The sequence below is a fragment of the Oncorhynchus clarkii genome, chromosome 9 (assembly GCF_045791955.1).
Source record: "Oncorhynchus clarkii lewisi isolate Uvic-CL-2024 chromosome 9, UVic_Ocla_1.0, whole genome shotgun sequence".
NCBI classification, from domain to species: Eukaryota; Metazoa; Chordata; class Actinopteri; order Salmoniformes; family Salmonidae; genus Oncorhynchus; species Oncorhynchus clarkii.
The window spans coordinates 22,037,232-22,064,938 of record NC_092155.1 but is presented as its reverse complement, the minus strand read 5'-3'; the positions used below and the strand labels follow the sequence as shown (position 1 = coordinate 22,064,938).

Here is a 27,707-nt window from a genome sequence, read left to right as displayed (position 1 = left end):
CGTGAGAGAGAGAGGCGAGGGAAAGCGTGTGAGAGAGAGAGGCGCAAGAGAGAAGAGGTGTGAGGGAGAAAGAGGCGTGAGGGAGAAAGAGGCGTGAGGGAGAAAGAGGCGTGACGGAGATAGAGGCGTGAGGGAGAGAGAGGCGTGAGGGAGAGAGAGAGAGAGAGAGATTGGGGGAGAGGGGTGTGAGATGGGGGGGAGAGGGGCTTGAGATGGGGAGAGGCAGGCGTGAGATGGGGGAAGAGGGGCGTGAGATGGGGAAGAGGTTTGTGAGATGGGGGAAGAGGGGCGTGAGATGGGGGGAGAGAGGCGTGAGATGGGGGAGAGAGGCGTGAGATGGGGGGAAGGAGGCGTGAGATGGGGGGGAGAGAGAGGCGTGAGATGGGGGAGAGAGAGGCGTGCGATGGGGGGAGAGGGGCGTGAGATGGGGGAGAGGGGCGTGAGATGGGGGAGAGGAGCGTGAGTTGGGGGAGAGGGGCGTGAGATGGGGGAGAGGGGCGTGAGATGGGGGAGAGGGGCGTGAGATGGGGGGAGAGAGGCTTGAGATGGGGGAGAGAGGCGTGAGATGGGGGAGAGAGGCTTGAGATGGGGGGAGGGAGGCTTGAGATGGGGGAGGGAGGCGTGAGAGGGGGGTAGAGAGGCGTGAGAGGGGGGTAGAGAGGCGTGAGAGGGGGGTAGAGAGGCGTGAGATGGGGGGAGAGAGGGGCGTGAGATGGGGGGAGAGAGGGGCGTGAGATGGGGGAGAGGGGCGTGAGATGAGGGAGAGAGGGGCGTGAGATGGGGGAGAGAGGGGCGTGAGATGGGGGAGAGAGGCTTGAGATGGGGGGAGGGAGGCTTGAGATGGGGGAGGGAGGCGTGAGAGGGGGGTAGAGAGGCGTGAGAGGGGGGTAGAGGGGCGTGAGATGGGAGGAGAGAGTGGCGTGAGATGGGGGAGGGAGGCGTGAGATGGGGGGAGAGGGGCGTGAGATGGGGGGAGAGGGGCGTGAGATGGGGGAGAGGAGCGTGAGATGGGGGAGAGGAGCGTGAGATCGGGGGAGAGAGAGGCGTGAGATCGGGGGAGAGAGAGGCGTGAGATCGGGGAGAGAGAGGCGTGAGATCGGGGGTGAGGGGCGTGAGAGACAGAGGTGTGAGAGAGAGAGAGAGGCGCGAGAGAGAAGAGGTGTGAGGGAGAAAGAGGCGTGAGGGAGAGAGAGGCGTGAGGGAGAGAGACAGAGAGATTGAGGGAGAGGGGCGTGAGATGGGGGGGAGAGGGGCTTGAGACTGGGGGAGGGAGGCGTGAGATGGGGGAAGAGGGGCGTGAGATGGGGGAAGAGGCGCGTGAGATGGGGGAAGAGGTGCGTGAGATGGGGGGAGAGAGGCGTGAAGGAGAAAGAGGCGTGAGAGAGAGAGGCGTGAGAGAGAGGCGTGAGAGAGAGTGGCGTGAGAGAGAGAGAGGCGAGCAAGAGGGGGACGAGGGAGTGGGAGAAAGAGGTGTGAGAGGGAGAAAGAGGCGGGAGGGAGAAAGAGGCGTGAGAAAGAGGCGTGAGAGAGAGGCGTGAGAGAGAGAGGCGTGAGAGGTGTGAGAGGCGTGAGAGAGAGAGAGGTGTGAGCGGCGTGAGAGAGAGAGGTGTGAGAGGCGTGAGAGAGAGAGAGGTGTGAGAAAGGCGTGAGAGAGAGAGAGGCGTGAGAGAGAGAGGCGAGGGAAAGCGTGTGAGAGAGAGAGGCGCAAGAGAGAAGAGGTGTGAGGGAGAAAGAGGCGTGAGGGAGAAAGAGGCGTGAGGGAGAAAGAGACGTGACGGAGAAAGAGGCGTGAGGGAGAGAGAGGCGTGAGGGAGAGAGAGAGAGAGAGAGATTGGGGGAGAGGGGTGTGAGATGGGGGGGAGAGGGGCTTGAGATGGGGAGAGGCAGGCGTGAGATGGGGGAAGAGGGGCGTGAGATGGGGAAGAGGTTTGTGAGATGGGGGAAGAGGGGCGTGAGATGGGGGGAGAGAGGCGTGAGATGGGGGAGAGAGGCGTGAGATGGGGGGAAGGAGGCGTGAGATGGGGGGGAGAGAGAGGCGTGAGATGGGGGAGAGAGAGGCGTGCGATGGGGGGAGAGGGGCGTGAGATGGGGGAGAGGGGCGTGAGATGGGGGAGAGGAGCGTGAGTTGGGGGAGAGGGGCGTGAGATGGGGGAGAGGGGCGTGAGATGGGGGAGAGGGGCGTGAGATGGGGGGAGAGAGGCTTGAGATGGGGGAGAGAGGCGTGAGATGGGGGGAGAGGGGCTTGAGATGGGGGAGAGGGGCTTGAGATGGGGGAGAGGGGCTTGAGATGGGGGAGAGAGGCTTGAGATGGGGGAGAGGGGCGTGAGATGGGGGGAGAGGGGTTGGGGGGGAGAGGCGTGAGATGGGGGAGAGGGGCGTGAGATGGGGGAGGGAGGCGTGAGATGGGGGAAGAGGGGCGTGAGATAGGGAAGAAGGGCGTGAGATGGGGGGAGAGGGGCGTGAGATGGGAGGAGAGAGTGGCGTGAGATGGGGGAGGGAGGCGTGAGATGGGGGGAGAGGGGCGTGAGATGGGGGGAGAGGGGCGTGAGATGGGGGAGAGGAGCGTGAGATGGGGGAGAGGAGCGTGAGATCGGGGGAGAGAGAGGCGTGAGATCGGGGGAGAGAGAGGCGTGAGATCGGGGAGAGAGAGGCGTGAGATGGGGGGTGAGGGGCGTGAGAGACAGAGGCGTGAGAGAGAGAGAGAGGCGCGAGAGAGAAGAGGTGTGAGGGAGAAAGAGGCGTGAGGGAGAGAGAGGCGTGAGGGAGAGAGACAGAGAGATTGAGGGAGAGGGGCGTGAGATGGGGGGGAGAGGGGCTTGAGACTGGGGGAGGGAGGCGTGAGATGGGGGAAGAGGGGCGTGAGATGGGGGAAGAGGCGCGAAGGAGAAAGAGGCGTGAGAGAGAGAGGCGTGAGATGGGGGAAGAGGTGCGTGAGATGGGGGAGAGAGGCGTGAGATGGGGGAAGAGGTGCGTGAGATGGGGGAGAGAGGCGTGAAGGAGAAAGAGGCGTGAGAGAGAGAGGCGTGAGAGAGAGGCGTGAGAGAGAGTGGCGTGAGAGAGAGAGAGGCGAGCAAGAGGGGGACGAGGGAGTGGGAGAAAGAGGTGTGAGAGGGAGAAAGAGGCGGGAGGGAGAAAGAGGCGTGAGAGAGAGGCGTGAGAGAGAGAGGCGTGAGAGAGGCGTGAGAGAGAGGTGTGAGAGGTGTGAGAGGCGTGAGAGAGAGAGAGGTGTGAGCGGCGTGAGAGAGAGAGGTGTAAGAGGCGTGAGAGAGAGAGAGGTGTGAGAAAGGCGTGAGAGAGAGAGGCGTGAGAGAGAGAGGCGAGGGAAAGCGTGTGAGAGAGAGAGGCGCAAGAGAGAAGAGGTGTGAGGGAGAAAGAGGCGTGAGGGAGAAAGAGGCGTGAGGGAGAAAGAGGCGTGACGGAGAAAGAGGCGTGAGGGAGAGAGAGGCGTGAGGGAGAGAGAGAGAGAGAGAGATTGGGGGAGAGGGGTGTGAGATGGGGGGGAGAGGGGCTTGAGATGGGGAGAGGCAGGCGTGAGATGGGGGAAGAGGGGCGTGAGATGGGGAAGAGGTTTGTGAGATGGGGGAAGAGGGGCGTGAGATGGGGGGAGAGAGGCGTGAGATGGGGGAGAGAGGCGTGAGATGGGGGGAAGGAGGCGTGAGATGGGGGGGAGAGAGAGGCGTGAGATGGGGGAGAGAGAGGCGTGCGATGGGGGGAGAGGGGCGTGAGATGGGGGAGAGGGGCGTGAGATGGGGGAGAGGAGCGTGAGTTGGGGGAGAGGGGCGTGAGATGGGGGAGAGGGGCGTGAGATGGGGGAGAGGGGCGTGAGATGGGGGGAGAGAGGCTTGAGATGGGGGAGAGAGGCGTGAGATGGGGGAGAGAGGCTTGAGATGGGGGGAGGGAGGCTTGAGATGGGGGAGGGAGGCGTGAGAGGGGGGTAGAGAGGCGTGAGAGGGGGGTAGAGAGGCGTGAGAGGGGGGTAGAGAGGCGTGAGATGGGGGGAGAGAGGGGCGTGAGATGGGGGGAGAGAGGGGCGTGAGATGGGGGAGAGGGGTTGGGGGGGAGAGGCGTGAGATGGGGAGAGAGGGGCGTGAGATGAGGGAGAGAGGGGCGTGAGATGGGGGAGAGAGGGGCGTGAGATGGGGGAGAGAGGCTTGAGATGGGGGGAGGGAGGCTTGAGATGGGGGAGGGAGGCGTGAGAGGGGGGTAGAGAGGCGTGAGAGGGGGGTAGAGAGGCGTGAGATGGGGGGAGAGAGGGGCGTGAGATGGGGGGAGAGAGGGGCGTGAGATGGGGGAGAGGGGTTGGGGGGAGAGGCGTGAGATGGGGAGAGAGGGGCGTGAGATGGGGGAGAGAGGGGCGTGAGATGGGGGAGAGAGGGGCGTGAGATGGGGGAGAGAGGGGCGTGAGATGGGGGAGAGAGGGGAGTGAGATGGGGGAGAGAGGGGCGTGAGATGGGGGAGAGAGGCATGAGAGACGGAGTGTGGGGCTTGAGATGGGGGGAGAGCAGCATGAGAGAGGGAGTGAGGGAGAGATGGGCGGAGGGAGAGATGGGGGGAGGGAGAGAGGCATAGCCTTGCTATTGAGAAAGGCCACCGTAGGCAGACCTGGCTCCCAAGAGAAGACAGGCTATGTGCACACTGCCCACAAAATGAGGTGTAAACTGAGCTGCACTTCCTAACCTCCTGCCAAATGTATGACCATATTAGAGACACATATTTCCCTCAGATTACACAGACCCACATTGCTTTGGCAATGTTAACATGTGTTTCCCATGTCAATAAAACCCTTGAATTGAGAGAGGGGCATGAGAGTGGGAGGGGCATGCGAGTGGGGGGGAGGGGCATGCGAGTGGGAGGGAGAGGCATGCAAGTGGGAGGGAGGGGCATGCAAGTGGGAGGGAGGGGCATGCGAGTGGGAGGGAGGGGCATGCGAGTGGGAGGGAGGAGCATGAGAGTGGGAGAGAGGGGCTTGAGTGAGGGGCATAAGAGAGGGAGAGGGGCATGAGAGAGGGAGAGAGGGGCATGAGGGAGGGTCATGAGGGGCATGCGAGAGTGAGGGCGGGGCATGCGAGAGGGAGGGCAGGGCATGCGAGAGGGAGGGAGGGGCAGGCGAGAAGGAGGCATAAGAGAGAGGGAGGCATGAGAGAGAGGGAGGCATGAGAGAGAGGGAGGCATGAGAGAGAGGGAGGCATGAGAGAGAGGGAGGCATGAGAGAGAGGGAGGCATGAGAGAGAGGGAGCCATGAGAGAGAGGGAGCATGAGAGAGAGAGACACGGGAGAGAGAGAGAGACACGGGAGAGAGAGACACGGGAGAGAGAGAGAGAGAGAGAGAGAGAGAGAGAGAGAGAGAGAGAGAGAGAGAGAGAGAGAGAGAGAGAGAGAGAGAGAGAGAGAGAGAGAGAGAGAGAGAGAGAGAGAGAGAGAGAGAGAGAGAGAGAGAGAGAGAGAGAGAGAGAGAGAGAGAGAGAGAGAGAGAGAGAGAGAGAGAGAGAGAGAGAGAGAGAGAGACTCTGTACATAGTCAATGGTAGGCTGAGAGGGGACTCTTTTGGTAGGTACACCTACAGCTCATCCCTTGGCAGCAGCACTATAGACTACTTCCTCCCCGACCTAAACCCAGAGTCTCTGAGCCTTCACACTCAGCCCACTAACACCTCTCTTAGACCACAGTAAAATCACAGTGTATCTGAGAAGAGCAGAACCCAACCACGAAGCATCACGGCCCAATAAATTACATGATACCAAACAGGCCTATAGAGGGAGTAAAAACAGTACAGACATCTACCAAAAAGCCATTAGTAGCCAAAAAATACAGTCTCTCCTGGACAACTTTTTAGCCTTAACATTCTCCTACAGAAATGAAGGTGTAAATTTGGCTGTTTGGAACAGAAACTTTGTTTGGCAAATTAGCCTCCTTGGCTAATTTAAAGAAGCATAAGAGCAAACCAGAAATAACAGATCATGAAAAATGGTTTGATAATGATTGCAAAAATCTAAGAAAGTCAGTCTTTTTGTCTTTCATGTCTTCTCAGTCATGTTGACACTGGGGCATGATTGCTTTAATGTATTGTTGTTCTCATTAATATTGTTGTAGTTGTTGTTAATACTATTATTATTGCTGTTGGTCCCACCATTTATATATATATATATATATATATATATATATATATATATATATATACTGCTCAAAAAAATAAAGGTAACACTTAAACAACACAATGTAACTCCAAGTCAATCACACTTCTGTGAAATCAAACTGTCCACTTAGGAAGCAACACTGATTGACAATAAATATCACATGCTGTTGTGCAAATGGAATAGACAACAGGTGGAAATTATAGGCAATTAGCAAGACACCCCCAATAAAGGAGTGGTTCTGCAGGTGGTGACCACAGACCACTTCTCAGTTCCTATGCTTCCTGGCTGATGTTTTGGTCACTTTTGAATGCTGGCGGTGCTTTCACTCTAGTGGTAGCATGAGACGGCGTCTACAACCCACACAAGTGGCTCAGGTAGTGCAGCTCATCCAGGATGGCACATCAATGCGAGTTGTGGCAAGAAGTTTTGCTGTGTCTGTCAGCGTAGTGTCCAGAGCATGGAGGCGCTGCCAGGAGACAGGTCAGTCCATCAGGAGATGTGGAGGAGGCCGTAGGAGGGCAACAACCCAGCAGCAGGACCGCTACCTCTGCCTTTGTGCAAGGAGGAGCAGGAGGAGCACTGCCAGAGCCCTGCAAAATGACCTCCAGCAGGCCACAAATGTGCATGTGTCTGCTCAAACGGTCAGAAACAGACTCCATGAGGGTGGTATGAGGGCCCGACGTCCACGGGTGGGGGTTGTGCTTACAGCCCAACACCGTGCAGGACGTTTGGCATTTGCCAGAGAACACCAAGATTGGCAAATTCGCCACTGGCGCCCTGTGCTCTTCACAGATGAAAGCAGGTTCACACTGAGCACATGTGACAGACGTGACAGAGTCTGGAGACGCCGTGGAGAACGTTCTGCTGCCTGCAACATCCTCCAGCCTGACCGTTTTGGCGGTGGGTCAGTCATGGTGTGGGGTGGATGGAGGGGCATGAGAGAGGGAGGGAGGGGCATGAGAGAGGGAGGGAGGGAGGGGCATGAGAGAGGGAGGGAGGGGCTTGGGAGGGAGGGAGGGGCATGAGAGACGGAGGGAGGGGGATGAGAGAGAGAGGGAGGGGCATGAGAGACAGGGAGGGAGGGGCATGAGAGAGAGAGAGAGGGAGGGAGGGAGGGAGGGAGGGAGGGGCATGAGAGAGGGAGGGAGGAGCTTGAGAGGGAGGGAGGGAGGGGCATAAGAGAGGGAGGGAGGAGCTTGGGAGGGAGGGAGGGAGGGAGGGGGGGCATGAGAGGGAGGGGTATGAGAGAGAGAGGGAGGGGTATGAGAGACGGAGGGAGGGGTATGAGAGAGAGGGAGGGAGGGGCATGAGAGAGGGAGGGAGGGGCATGAGAGAGAGAGGGAGGGAGGGAGGGGCATGAGACCGGCATGAGAGAGGGACAGAGAGGCATTTTGTTGTCAGCACATTCAACTATGTAAAGAAAAAAGTATTTAATAAGAATATTTCATTCATTCAGATCTAGATGTTTTTTTTGTGTTCCCGCATGAGAGAGGGAGGGAGGGAGGGGCATGAGAGAGGGAGGGAGGGGGGGCTTGGGAGGGAGGGAGGGGCATGAGAGAGGGAGGGAGGGGTATGAGAGAGAGGGAGGGAGGGGCATGAGAGAGGGAGGGAGGGAGGGGGATGAGAGAGGGATGGAGGGGCATGAGAGAGAGGGAGGGAGGGGCATGAGAGAGAGGGAGGGAGGGAGGGGCATGAGGGAGGGAGGGAGGGAGGGGCATGAGAGAGAGAGGGAGGGAGGGAGGGAGGGAGGGGGGGAGGGAGGGAGGGAGGGGCATGAGACCGGCATGAGAGAGGGACAGAGAAGCATTTTGTTGTCAGCACATTCAACTATGTAAAGAAAAAAGTATTTAATAAGAATATTTCATTCATTCAGATCTAGATGTTATTTTTGTGTTCCCGCATGAGAGAGGGAGGGAGGGAAGGGCATGAGAGAGGGAGGGAGGGGGGGATTGGGAGGGAGGGAGGGGCATGAGAGAGGGAGGGAGGGGTATGAGAGAGAGGAAGGGAGGGGCATGAGAGAGGGAGGGAGGGAGGGGGATGAGAGAGGGATGGAGGGGCAATAGAGAGAGGGAGGGAGGGGCATGAGAGAGAGGGAGGGAGGGGCATGAGAGAGAGAGGGAGGGAGGGAGGGAGGGAGGGAGGGGAATGAGAGAGGGAGGGAGGAGCTTGGGAGGGAGGGGCTTGGGAAGGAGGGAGGGGCATGAGAGAGGGAGGGAGGGGCATGAGAGAGGGTGGGAGGGAAGGAGGGGCATGAGAGAGGGAGGGTCATGAGAGAGGGAGAGATGGAGGGGCATGAGAGAGGGAGGGAGGGGCATGAGAGAGGGAGGGGCATGAGAGAGGGAGGGAGGGAGGGGCATGAGAGAGGGAGGGAGGGAGGGGCATGAGAGAGGGGGGGAGGGAGGGGCGGGAGGGGCATTAGAGAGAGAGGGAGGGAGGGGCATGAGGGAGTGAGGGGCATGAGAGAGGGAGAGAGGGAGGGAGGGAGGGAGGGGGATGAGAGAGGGATGGAGGGGCATGAGAGAGAGGGAGGGAGGGGCATGAGAGAGGGAGGGAGGGAGTTGCATGAGAGAGGGAGGGAGGGGGGGAGGGGCATGAGAGAGGGAGGGAGGGGTATGAGAGAGAGGGAGGGAGGGAGGGGCGGGAGGGGAATTAGAGAGGGAGGGAGGGAGGGGAATGAGGGAGTGAGGGGCATGAGAGAGGGAGGGCGGGAGGGAGGGAGGGAGGGGGATGAGAGAGGGATGGAGGGGCATGAGAGAGAGGGAGGGAGGGGCATGAGAGAGGGAGGGAGGGGTATGAGAGAGAGGGAGGGTGGGAGGGGCGGGAGGGGCATGAGAGAGAGAGGGAGGGAGGGGCATGAGGGAGGGAGGGGCATGAGAGAGAGAGGGAGGGAGGGAGGGGCATGAGGGAGGGAGGGGCATGAGAGAGAGAGGGAGGGAGGGGCATGAGGGAGGGGCATGAGACAGAGAGGGAGGGAGGGGCATGAGAGAGGGATGGTCATGAGAGAGAGTGAGAGGGATGGATGGAGGGGCATGAGAGAGGGAGGGAGGGAGGGAGGGGCATGAGAGAGGGAGGGAGGGAGGGAGGGGCATGAGAGAGGGAGGGAGGGGGATGAGAGAGAGAGGGAGGGGCATGAGAGAGAGAGGGAGGGAGGGAGGGAGGGAGGGAGGGGCATGAGAGAGGGAGGGAGGGGCATGAGAGAGAGAGGGGGGAGGGGTATGAGAGAGAGAGGGAGGGAGGGGTATGAGAGAGAGAGAGAGAGGGAGGGAGGGAGGGGCATAAGAGAGGGAGGGAGGGAGGGAGGGGCATGAGAGAGGGAGGGAGGGGCATGAGAGAGAGAGGGAGGGAGGGAGGGGCATGAGAGAGAGAGGGAGGGAGGCAGGGGCATGAGAGAGGGAGGGAGGGAGGGAGGGGCATGAGACCGGCATGAGAGAGGGAGGGAGGGAGGGGCATGAGACCGGCATGAGAGAGGGACAGAGAGGCATGAGAGAGGAGCATGAGAGAGGGAGGGAGGAGCATGAGAGAGGGAGGGAGGAGCATGAGAGAGAGAGGGAGGGGCATGAGACTGGGAGAGGTGGAGATGGGCATGAGAGAGGGGTATGAGAGAGGGAGGGAGGGGCATGAGAGAGAGAGGGGCAGGGGCATGAGACGAGAGAGAGAGAGAGAGAGGGAGGGAGGGGCGGGAGAGGTGGAGATGGGCATGAGAGAGGGGTATGAGAGAGGGAGAGAGGGGCATGAGAGAGGGAGAGAGGGGCATAAGGGAGGGAGGGGCATGAGCGGGAGAGAGGGACGAGAGAGGGCGAGAGGGGCATGAGGGGCACTAGAGAAATAGAGAGCGAGAGGCACGAGAGAGAGGGGCATGAGAGTGGGAGAGAGGGGCATGAGAGTGGGAGAGAGGGGCATGAGAGAGAGAGAGAGAGAGAGAGGGAGGGAGGGGCATGAGAGAGGGACATAAGAGAGGGAGGGGCATGAGAGGGGGAGGGAGGGGCATGAGAGGGGGAGGGAGGGGCATAAGAGAGGGAGGGAGGGGCATAAGAGAGGGAGGGAAGGGCATGAGAGAGGGGCGGGCATGAGAGAGGGAGGGAGGGGCATGAGCGAGAGAGAGAGAGAGGCATGAGCGAGAGAGGAGGGATGGAGGAGGGTCATGAGAGAGGGAGAGGGAGGGATGGAGGGGCATGAGAGAGGGAGGGTCATGAGAGAGGGGGGGAGGGGCGGGAGGGAGGGGCATGAGAGAGGGAGGGGCGGGAGGGAGGGGCATGAGAGAGGGAGGGGCGGGCGGGAGGGAGGGGCGTGAGAGAGGGAGGGAGGGGCATGAGAGAGGGAGGGAGGGGCATGAGCGGGAGAGAGGGACATGAGAGAGGGCGAGAGGGGCATGAGGGGCACTAGAGAAATAGAGAGTGAGGCACGAGAGAGAGGGGCATGAGAGTGGGAGAGAGGGGCATGAGAGAGAGAGAGAGAGAGGGAGGGAGGGGCATGAGAGAGGGACATAAGAGAGGGAGGGTGGGGCATAAGAGAGGGAGGGAGGGGCATGAGAGAGGGGCATAAGAGAGGGAGGGGCATGAGAGAGAGAGGGAGGGGCATATGACCGGGAGGGAGGGAGGGGCATGCGAGAGGGAGACAGGGGCATGCGGGGGGGAGAGAAGGGCATGAGAGAGGGAGGGAGGGGCATGAGAGAGGGAGGGAGGGGCATGAGAGAGGGAGGGAGGGAGGGGCAGAAGACCGGGAGAGGGAGGGAGGAGCATGCCAGAGGGAGGGAGGGGCATGCGAGAGAGAGAGGCATGCGAGAAAGAGAGGCATAAGAGAGAGAGAGGCATAAGAGAGAGAGAGAGAGAGAGGCATGAGCAAAAGAGAGAGAGAGAGAGAGAGAGAGAGAGAGAGAGGCATGAGAGCGAGAGAGAGAGGCATGAGAGCGAGAGAGAGAGGCATGAGAGCGAGAGAGAGGCATGAGAGCGAGAGAGAGGCATGAGAGCGAGAGAGAGGCGTGAGAGCGCGCGCGAGAGAGAGGCGTGAGAGCGCGCGAGAGAGAGAGGCGTGAGAGCGCTTGAGAGAGAGAGCGTGAGAGCGCGCGAGAGAGAGAGGCGTGAAAGTGCGAGAGAGAGAGAGGCGTGAGAGCGCAAAAGAGAGAGGCGTGAGAGAGAGGCATGAGAGGTGTGAGAGAGAGCGCGCGCGAGAGAGAGGCGTGAGAGCGCGCGAGAGAGAGAGGCGTGAAAGTGCGAGAGAGAGAGAGGCGTGAGAGCGCAAAAGAGAGAGGCGTGAGAGAGAGGCATGAGAGGTGTGAGAGAGAGCGCGCGCGAGAGAGAGGCGTAAGAGCGAGACAGGCATGAGGCGAGGGGCATGAGAGAGAGAGGGAGGGGCATATGACCGGGAGGGAGGGAGGGGCATGCGAGAGGGAGACAGGGGCATGCGGGGGGGAGAGAAGGGCATGAGAGAGGGAGGGAGGGGCATGAGAGAGGGAGGGAGGGAGGGGCAGAAGACCGGGAGAGGGAGGGAGGAGCATGCCAGAGGGAGGGAGGGGCATGCGAGAGAGAGAGGCATGCGAGAAAGAGAGGCATAAGAGAGAGAGGCATAAGAGAGAGAGAGAGAGAGAGGCATGAGCAAAAGAGAGAGAGAGAGAGAGAGAGAGAGAGAGGCATGAGAGCGAGAGAGAGAGGCATGAGAGCGAGAGAGAGAGGCATGAGAGCGAGAGAGAGAGGCATGAGAGCGAGAGAGAGGCATGAGAGCGAGAGAGAGGCATGAGAGCGAGAGAGAGGCGTGAGAGCGCGCGAGAGAGAGAGGCGTGAGAGCGCGCGAGAGAGAGAGGCGTGAGAGTGCGAGAGAGAGAGAGGCGTGAGAGCGCAAAAGAGAGAGGCGTGAGAGAGAGGCATGAGAGGTGTGAGAGAGAGCGCGCGCGAGAGAGAGGCGTGAGAGCGAGACAGGCATGAGGCGAGGGAGAGGCGTGAGAGATACGCGTGAGAGATGCGCGGGAGAGGCGTGAGAGATACACGTGAGAGATGCGCGGGAGAGGCGTGAGAGATGCGCGAGAGAGGCACGAGAGAGGCGTGAGAGAGGCGTGAGAGCGCGAGAGCGAGAGGCGTGAGAGAGAGGCGCGAGAGAGAGAGAGGCGTGAGAGAGAGGCGCGAGAGAGAGAGAGGCGTGAGAGAGAGGCGTGAGAGAGAGGCATGAGAGGCGTGAGAGTGCGCGAGAGAGAGAGAGGCGTGAGAGCGAGACAGGCATGAGGCCAGGGAGAGGCGGGAGAGATGCGCGGGAGAGGCGTGAGAGATGCGCGGGAGAGGCGTGAGAGATGCGTGAGAGATATGCGGGAGAGGCGTGAGAGATGTGTGAGAGATGCTCGGGAGAGGCGTGATATGCGCGGGAGAGGCGTGAGAGATGCGTGGGAGAGGCGTGAGAGATGCGTGAGAGATGCGCGGGAGAGGCGTGAGATATGCGGGAGAGGCGTGAGAGATGCGTGAGAGATATGCAGGAGAGGCGTGAGAGATGCGTGAGAGATGCGTGGGAGAGGCGTGAGAGATGCGAGAGAGGCGTGAGAGATGCGGGAGAGGCGTGAGAGATGCGTGAGAGATATGCAGGAGAGGCGTGAGAGATGCGTGAGAGATGCGTGGGAGAGGCGTGAGAGATGCGAGAGAGGCGTGAGAGATGCGTGGGAGAGGCGTGAGAGATGCGAGAGAGGCGTGAGAGATGCGAGAGAGGCGTGAGAGATGCGAGAGAGGCGTGAGAGATGCGTGGGAGAGGCGTGAGAGATGCGTGAGAGATGCGAGAGAGAGGCGAGAGAGAGAGTTGGAGGTGGAATTATTGAGGATAATGGAATTATATAAAAACATAAAGGAAAAAGGCATTTTTCATGGCTTCAGACCGCTGGAGGGAAATAGACTGGAATGATCATTGCTGTCCCCCCCCCAAAAGACCTCGCCAAAGCACAGCACGTCAGACAGTTAGGTTCATGCTGCTGATAGACTCTCAGGGGAGAAGTCTGTCGATACTCTGTTGTTCCGGTGTGCATTCACCTATAAAATTCCAGGCGCTGGTGGTTTAATCAGAAAATCTGCGCATGCTAAACAACATTATTTTCTAACAGTTTGTATAATGCCATTTGTCACGGTTGAAATGTGTATGCTGAAAAGGATTAGTCCAAGGCTGAGTTTGTGTTTGGATGAAGGGAGACGGATGACTTCTCTCCTGATGTAACAGTGTTCGACTGGAATTGATTTGATTCTAGCTACTTTAAGTAGAATGAGAGAGAGTTTACACTGGTCATTCAGTAACATTGGATGGGATATTGAATACTCATATCAATGAACCAATCATATAACACACTAACACACTGGACAATTTTTTCTCCTTGAGGACTAAGGGAAAAGTTCATTGCCAAATATTGATAATTCTGCACAAAACCCCCAATCTCGACAAGCCCACTGGGCTCAAGTTTGACCAGCCGATGTCCTTTTCTGGTTCTACTATAGCCACATAGCATGATGGTCAGTTGTTAATTGCATGCTATGTGCGTGTCAATGAGTATCTGTATGCAACCATGCATGGTTCATTTGTGTGTATATTGTGGTTTTGCCAGCTCAAAGCCGGAGAGACTGCAGCCATCATTGCCAGGGAGCTGTCGGAGCAAACCAAGAGTAACCTTCAGGCGGGGGACATCACCTACACAGTCAAGGCCATGGGTCAGCTTGTGGACCTACTCGACGTGCAGCTTAGGAACCTTACCCCTGGAGGCAAAGATAGCGCAGCCCGCAGCCTCAACAAGGTATGTGTCTGGGGAAAAACAATGGCTGTGTGCCAATACTCATTACTGATTTAGTCTCCTCGTCTTCTTCCCTAGGTGACTACTGATCTTGACGGGTGAAAGCAACATAACCAGTGGGCTTTCCAGCCTTCTGCCTTGGTTATCCACATTGCTCAGATCAGTGGTCACCAAGGACACAAGATGAAGGAAGGAGGATATACACGAGAATGTATTCATAGGTCGAAGAAAGAACTGACTTCACTCAACTTTCTCAACCTGTAGTTAGCATGTGTTTCCTTCCTCTGAAACTTGTATTTCCCCACCAGCCTGACAAGGCCTTCACACCAGGCAAACCTGAACAGTAGGCATTGTTTTAATGATCTGCGCTCCGGCCCCATACCGAATGATAACCTGCATTATTTCTCACGTGTAGCAGTCTGCTGCTGCTCAAGGAAAAGAAACAACAGCCAGCCAGCCAACTATGGGGGTGGGGGGGGGGGGTATTTTGAAGCCTTGCCTCGTAGGCTGTACTGCTTTACAACACCAAAGTCGGTTGTGGCAATCACTAATTATACCGGCAGACGCATGGATAGGATTATTCCAAACTAGGCAGATTAAAATAAATTACTAGGTTGTACGTCTAAAATGGTGCTCATGCCGCTTGTTTCCTTCGAGACAGAGGAAATGTATTAGATATTGCTGTTTGTCGCCTCAAACTAATACAATTATTCCCCGAATTCACAGTTGGGTACACCTAGGGCCACTCGGGCAAGGTGAGATAAAAATAATACATTATGTCTGTCGAAGCAACCAACGGAAAAGCAAACATCGGTAAAATTCAAAATGTCAGCCGTTAATTTGTTTGAGCAGCTTCACTTGTAGTGGAACACGAACACCTGTTTCCCAATAGCTTCTCTTCGCCGACTTCATTTCATTGCCGCATGCAGCCAGATGTCTCCTTTGAGGTTTTAGTGTTGCTCCCTCCATTGGAGAGCAGGACAATAATGATAGCCAACGGGCCGAGGAGAAAAACATGGCGTCTTGCACTTGTGGTCACCTCATCGACGGCTTTTACGAGGTAGACCTTTTGGAAAATAAAAAATGAAGAACAGGTCAAATTCAAGTAACGCTTTAGAGGAGAGTAACCTTTTCGTTTTGTTGCCGTCACATTATCCTGAAACTGAGGGCGATGCGCTGTGAATATATTTCGAAACAAACAATAGCCTAGACTTGCATCTTCTCTTTATGACGATACCCCTAAAAAGATACTAGTAAAAGCAGTGCAGGTCAAATGGGGAAGGAATGCTACATTTAGCTCTGATAAATACTCTTAACTATCTAGTACATCAAGGAACTGCTAAATTCTCCCCTAGCACTCTCTCTGTACTATTCAAGGTTGTCCTCTCCGCTCTGTCCTCCATCATTTCCCCTTTAATCCATGGTGACTTACTGTAGCAGCCCCTAGCGCTGTGCTCCATCCCTCCCTCCCTCCCATTTCTCTGTCTTGCGCGCGTGTGTTTACCTCGGAGCTCAATCATTTTTGACACAATCTGCTAAGAGCTAACGCAATGAAAGATTCCTTTGATAGCAAGCACAAAGTCTCTCTGCCGGCAGACAAAGAGCCGATTGAGTTGGTAAACGCCATGATACGTACCACTTTCATGACCGAAGGGCCATGTTGAAGGCGCTAACAGGACCACTTCCAGGAAAGTGGGCTGACTGTAATGCTAGAGTCCTAGAGACGGCACTCACCGCAGACAATCAGGAGTGCATTAGCATTTCTTCAAAGCTACGCGCTAGGCTATGCTAACAGAATTAGGTCTCTGTTTATATATTCTATTCCCAGCCCAGTGTTACGCGCTAGGCTAGGCTAACAGAAAACGTCTCTGTTTATGTATTCTGTTCCCAGCCCAGTGTTGCGCGCTAGGCTAACAGAATAGGCATCTGTTTATGTATTCTATTCCCAGCCCAGTGTTGCGCGCTAGGCTAACAGAATAGGCCTCTGTTTATGTATTCTGTTCCCAGCCCAGTGTTACGCGCTAGGCTAACAGAATAGGCCTCTGTTTATGTATTCTGTTCCCAGCCCAGTGTTGCGCATTAGGCTAACAGAATTAGGTCTCTGTTTATGTATTCTGTTCCCAGCCCAGTGTTGCGCGCTAGGCTAACAGAATACGTCTCTGTTTATGTATTCTGTTCCCAGCCCAGTGTTGCGCGCTAGGCTAACAGAATAGGCCTCTGTTTATGTATTCTGTTCCCAGCCCAGTGTTGCGCATTAGGCTAACAGAATTAGGTCTCTGTTTATGTATTCTGTTCCCAGCCCAGTGTTGCGCGCTAGGCTAGGCTAACAGAATAGGCCTCTGTTTATGTATTCTGTTCCCAGCCCAGTGTTACGCGCTAGGCTAACAGAATAGGCATCTGTTTATGTATTCTGTTCCCAGCCCAGTGTTACGCGCTAGGCTAACAGAATAGGCCTCTGTTTATGTATTCTGTTCCCAGCCCAGTGTTACGCGCTAGGCTAACAGAATAGGCCTCTGTTTATGTATTCTGTTCCCAGCCCAGTGTTGCGCTCTAGGCTAACAGAATAGGCCTCTGTTTATGTATTCTGTTCCCAGCCCAGTGTTGCGCTCTAGGCTAACAGAATAGGCCTCTGTTTATGTATTCTGTTCCCAGCCCAGTGTTACGCGCTAGGCTAACAGAATAGGCCTCTGTTTATGTATTCTGTTCCCAGCCCAGTGTTGCGCGCTAGGCTAACAGAATAGGCCTCTGTTTATGTATTCTGTTCCCAACCCAGTGTTACGCGCTAGGCTAGGCTAACAGAATAGGTCTCTGTTTATATCTAGTGTTCTCCAACTCCAGGCAACTAGCAGACTTCCTTTATTTCAGAAAGTATAATTCCAATTGGGGACACATGTAGCCTAGCCAGGTGTTAGTTCTCCAGTGCTACTTTGAAATCTCAACCTACTGGATTGACCCGCTAACATCAGTCCCAGGTATGCCACATTTCAGGTTTAGCCCTACTCCTGCAGTGACGAGGTCTCCAGGTTAAATAGTTCCTCTTTAGTTCCTTTCTCTCCACCTACTCGCAGGAACAAGTGGTAACCTTGAAACTCCAACTTGAAAGCGGAGCTACGTCTCAGCCCCAATCCCCACTTGGACCGTGTGTCTCGTTTCAGTGCTAATTAAGACTGATTCTTTGTGATGTTTTCTATGAGAGGGAATAATTAATGTGCATGCCGTTTTTTCACACAGTTTATATAAAACGAGAATGTCTTAATTAGCCAAAGTCGAGAGGTGACATTTTGTTCAGCGTTTTTTCTTTTTTTACACAAATCAACTGTACTAGTTCGGGCTTGGACCATCTTGATTACTGTCCGGTAATATGGTCAAGTGCAGCAAAGAGAGACCTAGCAAAGCTGGAGCTGGCTCAATACAGAGCAGCACGGCCATAACTGCACCTACACAACTAACCTACACAACCTACATGGCAGTCTTTCCTGGTTGAGGGCTGACGTGAGATGAACTGCTTCTCTTCTAGTTTTTATGAGGGGTATTACTGTAATAAAATTCCAGGTTATCGCCGTAATCAAATAACATTCAGCTCAGACACCCATACATACCCCACAAGACATGCCACCAGGCATGGACTTCAGACACCCATACATACCCCACAAGACATACCACCAGGGGTCTCTTCAGAGACCCATACATACCCCACAAGACATACCACCAGGAGTCTCTTCAGACACCCATACATACCCCACAAGACATGCCACCAGGGGTCTCTTCAGACACCCATACATACCCCACAAGACATGCCACCAGGGGTCTCTTCAGACACCCATACATACCCCACAAGACATGCCACCAGGGGTCTCTTCACAGACCCCAATTCCAAAACAAATTCATGGCAACGCAGAGTATCATACAGAGACATGGTCGCATTTTTTATGTTTATTTAGTTTATTTGATTTAACCTTTAACCAGGCAAGGCAACTCCCGTCTTCAATTACTCAAGCAAACAGCAAAATTACCTTATTTGTTTTTGTTTGTATTATTATATTTATTTGTTGTGTTTGTTTGTTTATTGTTGTGCATTTAATGTGACTGTCCTCGTGCATCAGTGTTTTGTTACTTGTCGTGTTTTTTTGTGGACCCCAGGAAGAAGAGCTGCTGCCTCTGAAAAAGCGAATGGGGACCCATATAAACAAATCAAATTATGTATTTATTTTCTCTCCATCCACACTGTAAACCATGCTAATGGAAGTTGTATGTGTCTACCTTTTGCTAACTGTAACATGTTTTGGTGGTTTGCAGCTGCAGAAAAGAGAGCGCTCATGTAGGATTTACGTGCAGGTATTTTGACTCTTGTCTTTCACCCAGCATCCTCCTACCCAACCCATTGAAATGTTTCTGTTTTGGTGTAAGCATGATTGTGACTTGTTGTCGCACCCTAACGTCATGCTTTGTGCTAGTGAATATTCCTGCCTGTGGAGGCATTTGTTGCTCAATGTTGGGTCTGCTAAGTAAACTTTGACCTCATAAAATTGTGTTTAAAAAAATTGGAGCCATTTATAACACTTAGTTAGGCTATGTTTTGGTCGGGATGCAACTATTGCTAGTTAACGTTTTTGATCCACAGGTCAAATTTTGGGGTCCTCACTTTCTTACCCACATCCTGATGCCCTAATTCTAACGACAACCCCCAGCCCTGCAACCAATTCAACACTCCTTCCCAGCATGCTTGGCCTCTTAATGCTGTTTTCATACCCCTGTGTTGGTGTTGTGATGGCTTTTGAAGGAAGAAACTATATACATATGTAATGCATATGATGTGATAATAACATTGATTGCTCATGGATTTCACATGAACATTGGTTGCTCATGGATTTCACATGGACATTGGTTGCTCATGGATTTCACATGGACATTGGTTGCTCATGGATTTCACATGGACATTGGTTGCTCATGGATTTCACATGAACATTGGTTGCTCATGGATTTCACATGGACATTGGTTGCTCATGGATTTCACATGAACATTGGTTGCTCATGGATTTCACATGGACATTGGTTGCTCATGGATTTCACATGAACATTGGTTGCTCATGGATTTCACATGAACATTGGTTGCTCATGGATTTCACATGGACATTGGTTGCTCATGGATTTCACATGAACATTGGTTGCTCATGGATTTCACATGGACATTGGTTGGTCATGGTTGGATAGGTTATGCTCTGGATATGCATGTTAAACAAGATATCATGTTTTTGCTTGAAGGAAATGTCAAGCTGGCGATACCAACGACATCTACTCAACACATTTTAGTTTTTTCTTTACTTTGAAAAGGCTCTCAGAGGATATAAAATGAACCCTCTTTAATCCTGTAGTCGTCTACCGCAATATTCTTGCTGACATCACCAGAGATGTGTGCCAACGATCACATGATGATGTAATGGTAGCATATATTCACAGCTGTGAAACGATTAGTACATTGTAATAACCCTCACTGGCTATGCAGTCGCTCAACACTACCATCAAGTAAGTTGACTCTTAAGATTTTCCATAGGACATCCAGGCATTTAAATCCCCCACCGACTTCCACGGTCAACAGCCGAAAGTGACCTCATTTAAACCTCAAAACCCACCCTTCACCAGAACTTCCCTGACAGGCAAGACTCATATAGGGGGGGCTCTTCCTGATGCATTATGCATGTGTGTCCCAATTTGTAGGGACTATTTCTTGAGCTCCAGTGTGGAGTTGATATCCAGGCTTGTCAGTAAAATGACATGAATATCGGCTCTGCCTTGAAAAGAGCTTCTGAATGAGTTGGCATGCACGCACGCTTCCCCCCCCACAGATGGTTCCTATAGCTTCCAGATGTTCTACGTATCTGCGGTGGCGTCACATCTGTTAGGCGACATGCATTGGTTGTTTCAAATCCTCCGAGTTGTGTCTGAAGTCACTTCAATATGTAATGGCGGTTTTATTGTGCGTTTTCCACCGGATGAAGTAGGTGTGTGTGTGTGTGTGTGACACAGCGTATGGCTATGTATAAGTGTGTGTGGGTGTGTGTGTGTGTACGGATTTGTATCAGCTGCCGTTTGCTTATTGTTTTACATGCACTGACTAGGAAATGCATTCTTTATCGATGATACTGTGAGTGAGTGTGTGTGTGTGTGTATACACATGTTTATGTGCACACTAGTATCTACGTGTGTGTGTGTGTGTGTGTGAGCACACTGTTGAACCGTGTACATGGCGTCAACGTGCTCCTGACCGTGTTAAACAAAAGGGGAAGGAATCTTGCTCGACAAACTGGAATAATGGAACATCTACCAGTCTTCCGTATACACAGACTTTGATTGCGCGGCGCTATGGCTTTGAGGGATTTTCATTGATTGAGGAAATTGGGCGTTTTCTCCAACCAGAAGCCCTGGTTGTCATCATAAGGGGTATAGTGAAGGCATACAAAAGACACCAAGGTAGATGCCTCTCTCTGCAGCACCTGCCTGCACAGACAGAGATGTACACATGCATAGACACACACACACACACACACACCCTCTGTTTTGGAACCAGGCTGAGCACACCATGCGCAATGATCGTTTTCAATAAGGTAAAGACATTATGTTAAATGCTCAACCAGACTTCTCAGGGTGAGAAATAACTTTTAAAAAAATCAAACAAACAGATTATAGCAGTGCGAGGATGGGCTTGGGTGAATTGACTGCCAGTGCACGTCGGAGGGCGCGGATGTTATTGAGATTGGTGATCAGGTATGCACCCCCAACTGCTCGTTAGCCCCCACGCTAATGGGCGATTGGGAGAACGGAGCTGGTGTTTGCTCTCTAATGGAGATGAGACGAGCCCGGTTCACCATCTTGATTTAGGGAGTCCATCTTGTTTTATGTGGAGCGGATGACGGCACCATTCGCATGCCGCCGGGTCTATGCGGGACCATTACGGAATAGCACCTTAGAAAGAGATTCAAGGGTGTCTGTAGTAGACCAATATTTATGGATACTGTAATTCAACATGTCACATTGTGGAGACGTCTTACTGGAAAGGGTTGAGGATATTGGATCCCAATTTAAGCAAAACGTATCTTTGAAAGCGTCATATTAATTGACTCTCTCGTTTAGTAGTTTGTGAGCAATTGCCTTTGCAGACTACGTCAATATAGTGTAGAGCATCATGGGTATTGTCAGTAGGTCCTCTTTGGTCTCTTTTTAAAATGATTTGTTAACTTGATTTACTACAAACATTCAGTGCAAACCCCCCTACCACCCCCCCCCCCCAGCCTCTGTTTTCTCCATAAGGATAAGGATGATGTCCCTATCAGATACGTAAAAGGCTTCTGCTCTTTTATTTCAAACAATCAAAATGGCTCCCAGCTTTCTATCCTCTTTGGTGTAGTAAATACTCTCTGGTTTAGTGGCTTAAACACTGTGGTTGTTACTGTGATGACATCCCCTTTGCTTCAAACTAAGGTCAAACGCCTTCTCTTTAAAATGGCCGCCGACACATAACATTTCCAAAGGGAGACGAATTTCTGCTAAGTGTATGTGGAGCGAAGGGATTTATCACATGGTAGAACTTTCCTACGCCGTTAAAGAGGACAGTTGTATCTTGCGTGCGTGAGTGAAGATCATAGACCAAGAAATCCCGGGAATATTGTTTGGATATTGGGTACTGACCCCTTGTTCAACGTAACCCCTTCTCCCCTTATTTCTCGTATATGGGGGGTAATCTAGTGAACGTGTCACTGCAGAAGACGACCTTAGAAAGGCCGGAAGTGAAGCGTTGCCTTGTCCATGAGATTCTACGATTTTTATTGCCGGACAATTTGTTAAAAGATGATGTTAGAATGACCACATAGTCATAAAGACAGTTTCCCCTCTACCCAACCCCCCAACCGCCATTCTGTCCTGCAGTTTACTGTCTGCCGACTCGACCCTCGCTATGTTATATGAGCCGTGTCTGTTCACGGTCAGAGTCCGACAGGGATACGATGAGATCATGGCCATTCAGCGTAAAAGTACCTCTGTCTCAGAGTCGTAAATTCTTAGTTAATTTACCTATAGACCCTTGGACTGCTCATGAAGTGTCTTCCTGCTGTGTTCAGTTAATTTGCAGGGTGAATAGGCTTGACTTGAAGTCGTAGTTGACTTTGTGACGAGGTGCTGTTTGCACATTATTTGACAAGGGAGACAATGTTCATATTGACACTCACCTTTGGATGACCTTTCTTGAGTGTGTGTTTTCCTGTTAGTCTTTGTATTGTGATCTTAACTGTTATCTCATGTTATGTGTGTTTGAAAGCCCCACACATTCACTAGTATAACTGTCGATTGCGGATATAGTAGTAGTGACTTTCAACGTGGCACCATCATATGATGCCACCTTTCCAACAAGTCAGTTCGTCAAATTTCTGCCTTGCTAGAGCTGCCCCGGTCAACTGTAAGTGCTGTTATTGTGAAGTGGAAATGTCTAGGAGCAACAACGGCTCAGTGGTAGCTGAATGACGCTTCACCATCTGGCAGTCAGACGGACGAATCTGGGTTTAGTGGATGCCAGGAGAACGCTACCTGCCCCAATACATAGTGCCAACTGTAAAGTTTGGTGGAGGAGTAATAATTGTCTGGGGCTGTTTATCATGGTTTGTGCCCCTTAGTTCCAGTGAAGGGCAGTCTTAATGCTACAGCATACAATGACATTCTAGACGATTCTGTGCTTCCAACTTTGTGGCATCAGTTTGGGGAAAGCCCTTTCCTGTTTCAGCATGACAATGCCCCAATGCACAAAGCGAGGTCCATACAGAAATGGTTTGTTGGGATTGGTGTGGGACAACTTGACTGGCCTGCATAGAGCCCTGACCTCAACCCCATCAAACACCTTTGGGATGAATTGGAGCGCCGACTGCGAGCCACGCCTAATCGCCCAGCATCCATGCCTGACCTCACTAATGCTCTTGTGGCTGATTGGAAGCTTGTCCCTGCGGCAATGTTTCAACATCTAGTGGAAAGCCTTCCCAGAAGAGTGGAGCCCGTTATAGCAGCAAAGGGGGGACCAACTCCCTATTAATGCCCCTTATTTTGGAATGAGATGTTCATGCATTGTATGTTATGTTATTACCATACTATATTGTAGAGGGTCGAGAAAGAGGGGTACATATAGAGAAGGACCAAATTAAAGACAGAACTCAGAAAGACGGCAACCTCTCCTATATCACAACTGAACATGTTGCAGAAAAAAGTCAACAAGATAGGGGGTGAGAGGAAAAGCGTGTGGAATAAGGAAGTGGAAAGTGAGAAAGTGAGGGCCACTAGTCTGACTCGCGCTCCATCCTTCTTCCATTCTGCTAAGCCGGTGACGGGAGTTTGAGCTCAGCCAGAATCAATTTCCCCGACCTCGAGTTCATTTCATCAATCAGCACACACACCACACGGGCTGACTTGGACCAGTTCCAGGTCCCATACTAATACCCACCCCTTCCTTCCCCCTTCATTGGTATAAATGGCCGCAGCACGATACATTGGCCCTGTTCAAATCTAGATTGCATCATTCCTTCATCCCTTATTTGGAATTATCACTGGTCTGATATTGATCTGGATTGGTGAAAGCTATGTATTGGAACCTGTGCTTTAACCTAGTAGAATTAGATCAGTAACTACTTAAGGAAGGGAGAGGGGGATTAAGGAAGGATGTAATTCACAAGTATTGGAATGGGGGCTTTTTCTAGCCCAGTCAACAGCTTGTCACAACCATAGCATTTGGTGGCGGAGGCTAGCAAGTTGATGATTAGCCTTTCCAGACCAGCCAAGAACCAGAAAGTGTTGGTTTCCCTGGGTGGCTTGGATCTTTCAAGATAGCAGAGGAAACTGGGGGGGGGGGGGGGGCAGAAACCTAACAGTGGTTGAAAGTTTGGAGCTCTGTGAGCCGAACCAGTGCTTTTGACAGATGGAGAAGCAGCCTGGCTGCAGTAAGGCATCAACACTCCTCTACCCCACTACACTGAGTGTGTTGTGCTGCTTGGGTGCGTATCCCTCTCTCTCCTCTCCTTCACTCCCCTCCACTCTCCCCTTTGGGAATTAGAGGAGTTTGTGTGTGTCATCCCCAGGGATATACCGTCGATCTCATTTGTCTCTGAAGGCTCCCGGCTGGACGGGTAAACTCACTGCTAAACGTAATTGCTCCAACTTAGTGCCTTCAGAAAGTATTCAGACCCCTTTACTTTTCCCACATTTTGTTGTGTTACAGCTTGTAATAAATAGGTATTAAATGTATATTTTGTGTCACTGATCTAGACACCGAATTTTGTTTGTAGAACATTTTGGAAATTAATAAAAAATGAAAAGATTAAATATTTTCAGTCTAGTATTCAACCCTTAAATTAATCCAGGAGTTAAAATGTGCTTAAGAAATTGCGTATTAAGCTGCATGGATTCATTCCGTGTTCTATAATAGTGGTTAACATGATTTATGAACTTTATTTTTTATTTTTTTAAGAATAATGGGAAAATATTGTGTGCAAGGCTCTTAGACTTACCCCAAAAAGACTCAGCTGTAATCACCATCAAAGGTGCTTCTACAAAGTACTGACTCTGGGGTGTGAATATATGTAAATGAGATGTTTATGTATGTCATGTTCAATACATTTGCAAGATTTCTAAGAACATGTGATCACTTTGTCATTATGGGCTGTTGTGGCTTTATGGGTGAGGCGGTAAAAAAATAATATCTCATCCATTTTGAATTCAGGGTGTAACACAACAAAATGCAACATAAGTCAAGGGTTATGAATACTTTCTGAAGGCCCTGTATATATTTATTCCCCAACATCATTAAACTTACTTGAAACACTCTTCATGAAGTGTTATACACTGTTGACGTTGAATAATTATGACTCGCGATACCCGTCCAAGTAATCCAGATTTATATTCGTAATTGATTGATTCTCTATTATGTCCACAGATAAGCATCATAACCCCATATTAAGCAGCTAAGCCCTGTCAAAATGTGACTTCCTGATTCAAAATTAGGGGCTTTATACTTGAATCCGCACTCCAATCATTGCCCTATCATTTCTGAGTATCCCTATCCAAAACACGACTATGTCGCATTGACTTGCAAATGCTACCCTATTATGTGCCATTCCCAAAGACTGCAACTAATTCAGTGGCTTAACACAAAATGATGAGTGTATCATGTTGTTGATGGATCCAGCATGTAATCTCTGGAAGGACAAAGTGCATACTAGATAGACTTCATAACATCCTAGAAATATGTCCCTATACTCCAAGCGTTCTACGGTCTTTCTTCTACGTGATTTTCATTCATCACTTGACTTTCGTCGACTGTATGTACTGTACCTGAAACTGTCCAAGCGACATTTTGTGGATGGTCCAACACTGAATTCTGCACATCCACCCATCTAACACACAGCCACTGATGATTCATTCTTTCAATATTTAAACCAGACCTGGCGAAGGGGAAAATATGTCAGTGCCGCAGAGAAAGAGCTCCTTAATTGAGAGCGAATCAACCTCGCCGTCTCCGTTGATGTCAAAAGGTGCGATTGGCTGGAGATAATGAATAATTACATCAAAGTTGGGTGCCTGCCTGCCTTTAAAAAAAGCCTTTTAAAAAATGACAGCATCTGTGCGCTGAGGAGTGTGGAAAAGCCAGATGCTGCTATTTGATATTCCCTTCATCGCAGCCCGCTACGGAGTTGAATACGATCACCACTCTTCTTCTACCAGAGATACTCTAGTCTAGCTGCCATTCAGTCCAAAACTGAGACAGTTTGAGGCTGATAACTCTTGTGTGTGTGGATTGTAATGTCTATAATGTTTATAGAATTACTTCATTGTAATCAGTTGAATTCTGCAGGGCAGCTCCCATGTGCTGTTATCGAATTGCATTGCCTGAGGTTTCGTCCCCCAGGTGCTATGATATCATCTTCAAAAACTCCTATTCTCTTTCATAGTCCATTGATCAAAAACGGAACCTGCTGTGGCCGCGGGGATCACACCAAGGTATTGCCATATGCGGCGTTGGAGGAGATTGTTCTCCCTCCTCTTAAAGGGCTTAATGTTTCTCCCTCAGACTCTCGTGCATTTACGATCAAGCGCGGCTTCCATCTTTGCAAACGAGGACGAGTAAATTGGCCTTTGAAGTTGTGGGATATCAGAAGAGGCTGTGATGATTTCTTTAAAATTCGTATTTTGTTCCCACTCTTTTCGGTGCTTTTTTGAAAACCACTGTTCAATAGTCCTTGTCAATGTTGGATTATTATGTTTTGAGATGAAAGAGCAACTGTGAATGCTGTGCATTCATGGATAAGCGTTTTATTTTCAGTTATGATTATGCATTTTCTTCTGTTGCATCAGAGGGATAGAATGGTTCAGCTTGACCAATTAATATTCTATTCAAATGTCTTGCCATCGGCATTTCTACATCTTTAATTGCTCTAAATTGTTCGTCTTCTCCGGAGAATGCTCTCTTTTCTTTCTCCCTGGCTTATTGGTTTCTGACTGTTAATTTATTGTGGGATTAGGGAAAACATAATTGAGGTTAAACAATATTAATAGACAATAGTGTTCCTCAGAGAGTGGTCGTCCTGAGGAGCCGAAAACAAAACAACCTGTACGCTATTGGCTGCCTGTACTGAATAATATATTAGGAATATTTCAAAGTATTCTGTTTCATTGTAATTGTATGCATGTGATACTGTAGCATGGAGCAATATGGGGATTATTGGGGCTGAATACATTCATGGGACATTCATGGAAATGCATCAGCCTTTCACCTGTTCAATTATTTAGATAATGTCATTGTTTCTCTTGGAAACATAAGATTTACCATTGCCTGTTTGTCTACACATATTCACCTTAGCGCAATGTTGCTATGCCCTATTTGAGATGACTTTCTCGAAAATCTCTGGTAATATCTAACATCTCCCAAGATCCTGCAAACATCTGTGACTAACCTTCCGTAATATTTCTTCCTCTGAAAAGTCCTGGCATAACTGAATTGACATCCCTAATAACCTGTTAACTACCACTTTTTTTTTAAATGGCCCATTGTTAATATCACTGGTGATAGTACAGTCTGAAGTGCTTCCATAACCCACACTGATCCCTTGCCTTGCTACCTCCATACTGATGCTCTGGTTGCTTAGTCCCCTCCACTATCTTCATGTCGCTAACTCTCCATGTTGTCTGGTGCAGGCCATGGTGGAGACCGTGAACAACCTGCTTCAGCCCCAGGCCCAGTCGGCGTGGAGGGACCTGAGCACCGGGGAGCAGCTGAGAGCAGCCACCATGCTGCTGGATACGGTGGAGCAGGGGGCCTTCATCCTGGCCGACAACCTGCTCAAGACGGACATCGTGCAGGAGAACACAAACAACATCCGTGAGTACAGACGTAAAGCTTTACACAGCCACTAGCACGACACCAACATGAAATTAGATCTTCACACACACACACACACACACACACACACACACACACACACACACACACACACACATACATACACACAGCGATATAACTGATTGGTGTGGTAAAAAGAGAAATCTTCAAGCACTTATATGTACACTGGTGAAGACGAGATGATCTGTCAACCTGCCAAAACATGATTACTAGGATGTGTAAGAAATACTGAATGTTTTGCAAACCTTTTCATAGACATCGTAGGACAGTGTGATGTTGTCTCATCTCTTGATACCTAATATACTTCTGGAGTGTATACTTCTGGAATATATACTTCTGGAATATATAACATTGGTCCCATATGGCTTGGTTTACTTATTTTCAGCACAACAAAAATACGAGTCAT

At 51.5% G+C, this 27,707-nt stretch overlaps 1 protein-coding gene across 2 annotated transcripts in view; it reads left to right on the top strand.

Annotated features, from left to right (window-relative positions):
* Window positions 1–27,707, top strand: part of LOC139416094 (adhesion G protein-coupled receptor L3-like) — a 356,247-nt gene that overhangs the window by 258,610 nt on the left and 69,930 nt on the right. For both annotated transcript variants that reach the window (XM_071164365.1, XM_071164366.1), the window contains 3 exons: window positions 13,696–13,881; window positions 18,175–18,213; window positions 27,097–27,280. In XM_071164365.1, the coding sequence (XP_071020466.1) occupies window positions 13,696–13,881; window positions 18,175–18,213; window positions 27,097–27,280 (409 nt within the window). The remainder of the gene's footprint in view (window positions 1–13,695; window positions 13,882–18,174; window positions 18,214–27,096; window positions 27,281–27,707) is intronic.